The sequence below is a fragment of the Plasmodium sp. gorilla clade G2 genome (genome assembly GCF_900097015.1).
Source record: "Plasmodium sp. gorilla clade G2 genome assembly, chromosome: 10".
NCBI classification, from domain to species: domain Eukaryota; phylum Apicomplexa; class Aconoidasida; order Haemosporida; family Plasmodiidae; genus Plasmodium; species Plasmodium adleri (nom. inval.).
The window spans coordinates 1,105,001-1,110,517 of NC_041702.1; the positions used below are offsets into that span (position 1 = coordinate 1,105,001).

Sequence of the window (5,517 nt, forward strand, 5' to 3'; positions counted from 1 at the left end):
TATATATATTTTTTATTTTGTCTATAATTAATTTCTGTTTTATTATTATTTTTTTTAAAAATATAATTAAAATATTCAAGTATTGTATTGTTACGTAAGAATATGAATTTTTTAGTAAGTGTATATGATTGCAAGTGTTATGAGACGGGCACATAAATAAATAAATATATATATATATTTATATATTTATTTATATATATATTTATTTTTTACCTTTATATATTCCATTTGTATTTAATCTTCTGCTTAATTTGTATATATATATATATTTATTTATATATATTTTTTTTTTTTCTATGATAATTAAGTCATACAAATTATCATAGACATTAAGAGACAGAGAAAAAAAAAAAAAAAAAATATGAACGAGAAAAAGAATACAATTTTGAAGGGTAAGGGATATATATTGAAAGGTGCAAATAAAGAATTTATTGAAGATAAAAAGAAAAGAGATTCATTTATAGATAAAAAGAAAAAGAATATTTTTAGTAGATTTAATCCTTTAGCATTACCTTTATTAGGTAAGAATAAATTATATGAAGAAGATGACAAATGTGATATGAAAAAAAGAAGAAGCAATGAGAAATCCAAAGAAGGAAATATTAATATTAATGTTTTAAATGAAAATGAATTTAATAGTTATTTACTAAGAAATAAAGCCTTTCGATTAACATGGACTAGTATTATAGAAAAAATAAAACATGAAATAGATATAGAAATATATAAAAATTTAAATAATGTATTTGAAGAAATATATCTATATTCTATATCAAATAATGAATACCTACCTTTAATTTTAATAACCGCTGGTACAAATGTTGCTGACCATGAAATTATTATTGATGCTTTGTCATATGAATTAAAAATATGGAATAATCACAATAATAATAATAATAATAAAAAAAAAGAAGAAAAATATTATATGAACAAGTCAGGCAATTTGTTTGATTATGTACATGGAGAAGGAAAGGATTATATATATGAAAAAATAAAACGAGATATGAATAAGAAAGATAATATGAATGATAAAATAAATATAAATCAAAGTGACCATTTGTATGATAAGATATATAAAAATAAAGGAAACTTCATTTTTACATCGAATCAAGAATGTGTAGATAACTTTATGAATCCAACACATGATGATAATAAAATAAAAGAGAAAGATAAAAAAAAGAAGAAGAAAAGAAGAAAAAAACAAAGAACATTCAACGGTAATATTTATACAAACGATGGTAGTACATTTAATAGTAATGACAATAATGATATTAAAAATGAAAATAATTATGATTATAATGATAAATATAATGATAAATATAATGATGAATATAATGATGATAATGATGATGTGTATGTGTGTTCTCTTAATTCGAACACGTCCAATAATATAAATTCTGCTGTATATAATATTTATACACAATTATATAGAGATTATAAAATGCGATATTTTTTAAAAAAATATAAAAAGAAAAGTGTCCATAATAATAATATGAATAATCCTTATGTTTCAAGTGATAGAAGAAAAAGAACTCGTAATTATAGTAACAGTAGTAATTCTAATAATTTAAATATGGATGAACAAGATGATGATTATAATATTAGTAATAATAATTCTTTTGTTCGTTTAAAGTTTTTAAACAAAGAATTTAAGGAAGACAACAAATTGATACATAATAAAAATATGGTCAATATAGATAGATTGATAGATTTATATAAAAAAATGAGTGAATTGAATAAAAAAAATATATCAGAAGAGGAAGTTGAAGGATATGTAAATAAATATAACACGGATAATATAATATATAATATGGAACAAATGAATAATAATATTATGGATTCAAAAGGAGTTATGTTTGCATCGTCAGAGGGTATATATAAGAAGAACAAAGGATCAGATATAAATATAAAAGATATAAAAAATGTGAATAATATGAATGGTGTGAATAATATGAATGATTGTAATAATTCTTTTATAAAACACTATGGACGTTTAGAATTATATAATAAACAAAATAATTATTTTTATGATGGTCGAAAAAAAGTTCGTATTATTATATTAATACACGATTGTGAATATTTTAATATAAATATATTAAATGGTATATTAAATATATTAATAAATTTACGTATAGATAATAAAATATGTTTAAGTGTTATATTAGGTGTATCAACACCATCTTTTTTTTTTAATAGAATTACAACACCTGATACGCAAAGTAAATTAAGAATAAAAACTGTAGATATATTAAATAATAAATTAATGTGTGATAGAATATGTAATATTTTATTGTTTGAGAATTTATTACCATTTATATTAAATTTTAAAACTGTACATGCAATTAAATTATTATTACATAAAAACAATCAATCTATAAGTCATTTAATACATATATTATATATATTGACTAAAGAATTTTATGATAATAATATTTTGTCTTTCTTATGTATACCAATGAATTATTATTTAAATATATATACAGATGATGAAGAGAAAGAAAAAATGGATTCAAATGATTATTCTCCTTATACTTATATTCGTTCATACCAAGCAAATCTTTCAAATTTTTTTAAGTATGATATAAGAAAAGTACATCAGAAAATAATATCATTATGTTATTCATCGAATTTGTATTATCGTCATTTGTCTTATATAAAAAAAAAATATTCAACTATATTAATAAAAAATTATTTTCAATTGCATGGGCAAGATTCTGTGATACAAACGCCTCGTAATTCGGATGATGAACCTGAGTTTTTTAATTTAAAGACGAAGAAACTAGATCATAAGAAAGAAAAAAAACATATTCAAAGGGTAGACATAGAATCTGAATCTATAAATAATGATATCATAAATGATAATGAAAAAAAAAATCATTTCGATAGAGCTCGTTATGCTTGGGAATTCAAGACAAAGACAATTAATTGGTGGTATGATCATCCATTTAAAGATTTAATATATTTATATGAAAATGAAACAATCAAAAATAATAAAAAAGAAGAAATAATAGATAAATTATTAAATGAAGATGATTATAATAATAAAAAAGAGGTAATAAATAATATTGATAATAATATAAATGGTAATAATAATTTATATGATATTGAAAATGTTAAAGAAATAAATAAAACATTATGTAGTTTTTCTTTACCTTTAAATGTTTTACAACTACTTGAAAGAAAATATGCATATAATATAGCAATAAATCTAATTAATATTATTATAAAAACAAAATCTGAATATACTACATCTATAAAACGAAGTGAATATTTTAGAAATTTATTTGAGAATTATGAAAAAATAAAATGGAATGAAAATAAAAATATATTATATATAGAACAATTATATAATATTGTTGAATATGATATAAAGAAATGTATAAACTTTTTAATTGATATGATGACTCCTTATTATTTTAAAAACCATCAGGTCTTATTAAATGTATTTAAAGAATTTAAAGAATATTATACAAATATATATCCTATTGTTTATAATTTAGAAGATTATATATATTTATTAAAAGAAAAAGAATATAAAAAAAATCAGGAATTATATATAAATGATGATTTCTCAAAGACATATACTTATTCGTTTTCATATTCTATATATTTTTCTCTCCTTTCACGTCTAGATGATATGTTAGAAATGCTTAGAAATGTAATTCAAATGGAAGAACAGAAGAAGAATCAAGCAAATAAATGTCCACCATTTGATGGAAATAAGTTTAATATGAAGGAGAATATTTCTTTTAATAATTCAATTAGAAAAAGAGAAGAATATGTAGATGATTCGTATTGTGTATCAAGCATGGGTGAATATAAGGAAGAAAATGAAATGAACAAAAATAATCATAATAATAATCATAATAGTAATAATCATAATAGTAATAATAATAATCATAATAGTAATAATCATAATAATTGTAATGATGTAGAAATAAATGGACATCATAATCCACCTGTTAATTATAATAATTTAGATAATGACTCAGATGATATATTTAATAGTAATGCAACAAAATATTATCCTTCCAATAATATAAATATAGAAGATATTGATAATAAGAAAAAAAGATTTAAAAGATATTTAACTATAGATAATAAAAGCTTGAAAAAAAAAAAAAATTATGAACACAATAATATAAATGCAGAAGATATATCTAATTGTATAAATTTATTTATACATGATTATATATATTTATTACTTCTACCTCCTATATCTTATCATCCACTAGCATATGAATTAATTTTATATAAACCTGATAAAGATTTTACAAACATTATGACTAGAGATATAAAAAAAGAATTATTAACAACCTTATGTTATACTAATCCATATAAGACAGGAAATTTAATGTGTTCTTCATGTTGTCTTTTTAAAGATAATCCTTATAATAATAACCCTGAAAATAATATTATTAATAATAATAAAATATATCTCAATCCTACATATGATAATATATCTACATTAGAAGATATGGTTAATCTATATAGACTCTATGAGAAGTGTAATAAGACTATTGATCTTTATAATCTTTTTATATTATATTTAAATCTTAAGGTTAATAAATATTCGTCCATTTGTATAAATGACAAGAATAAAAATACCACCATAAAAAATAACAATAATAATAATATTAATCGTCAATGTAAGGATGAGCAAGATGTAAAATCTTCTCATTCAAACAGAATGAAATATAAACAAACAGATAATTTAGCTACAGACATATTACAAGAATATTATTTAAAATTTATTATTACAATTAATACTTTTTGCTCATTTCTAAAAATATTAAAACCTCCAAATGTTTCAGCTCTATTAAATTATAATGAAAAAAATGGAAATAATGATGATTATTATGAAGACGATGAATATTATAATAATGACAATAATACAAATCATACTAGAAAAGGAAACAAAAACAAAAACAAAAACAATGACAACTATAATACATCACAAGATTCAATCATACAATTTTTAAAAGAAATCAAAAAATCATTACAAGGATGTACTAGTAAAAAATTATTATTTGGAAAATTATATTACAATCATATTATAGCTTCAAGAGAATATTATTTACAAAACTTTATAGAAAATAATAATGAAGAATTAAAAAATAAATAAACAAAAAAAATAAAAGGATCAGAAGTAATTATCTTAAATATATGTATGTATCATTGTAATATAAACAAAGTTACTCTAAGATATATAAATAAAATAAATAAATAAATAAATAAATATATATATATATATATATATATATATATATATATATATATATAAATTTTTTTTTTTTTTTTTTTTTTTTTTTTTTTTTTTTTTTTTTTATTTATTTATTTATTTGTTTATTTTATTTTTTTGTCTTCAAATACCTATGGACGAACTAAAAAAACTAAACATACAAACATTTTAAGAAAAAAAAAAAAAAAAATATACATATAAATAATATATTTATTTATTTATATTTTATTGGGGTATGTGAAAAATTACTATATATATGGTAATATAGTCAAGTTCTA

General features: G+C 19.1%; 1 protein-coding gene across 1 annotated transcript; it reads left to right on the top strand.

The window, feature by feature from the left end:
* Positions 1–361: 361 nt before the first annotated feature.
* On the top strand, positions 362–5,122 carry PADL01_1028300 (conserved Plasmodium protein, unknown function; the record flags this gene model as incomplete). The annotated part of the gene is made up of 1 exon (XM_028682357.1): positions 362–5,122. One exon carries the CDS (start codon positions 362–364, stop codon positions 5,120–5,122), a length of 4,761 nt encoding a protein of 1,586 aa, XP_028538643.1.
* Between the last annotated feature and the right edge of the window lie 395 nt (positions 5,123–5,517).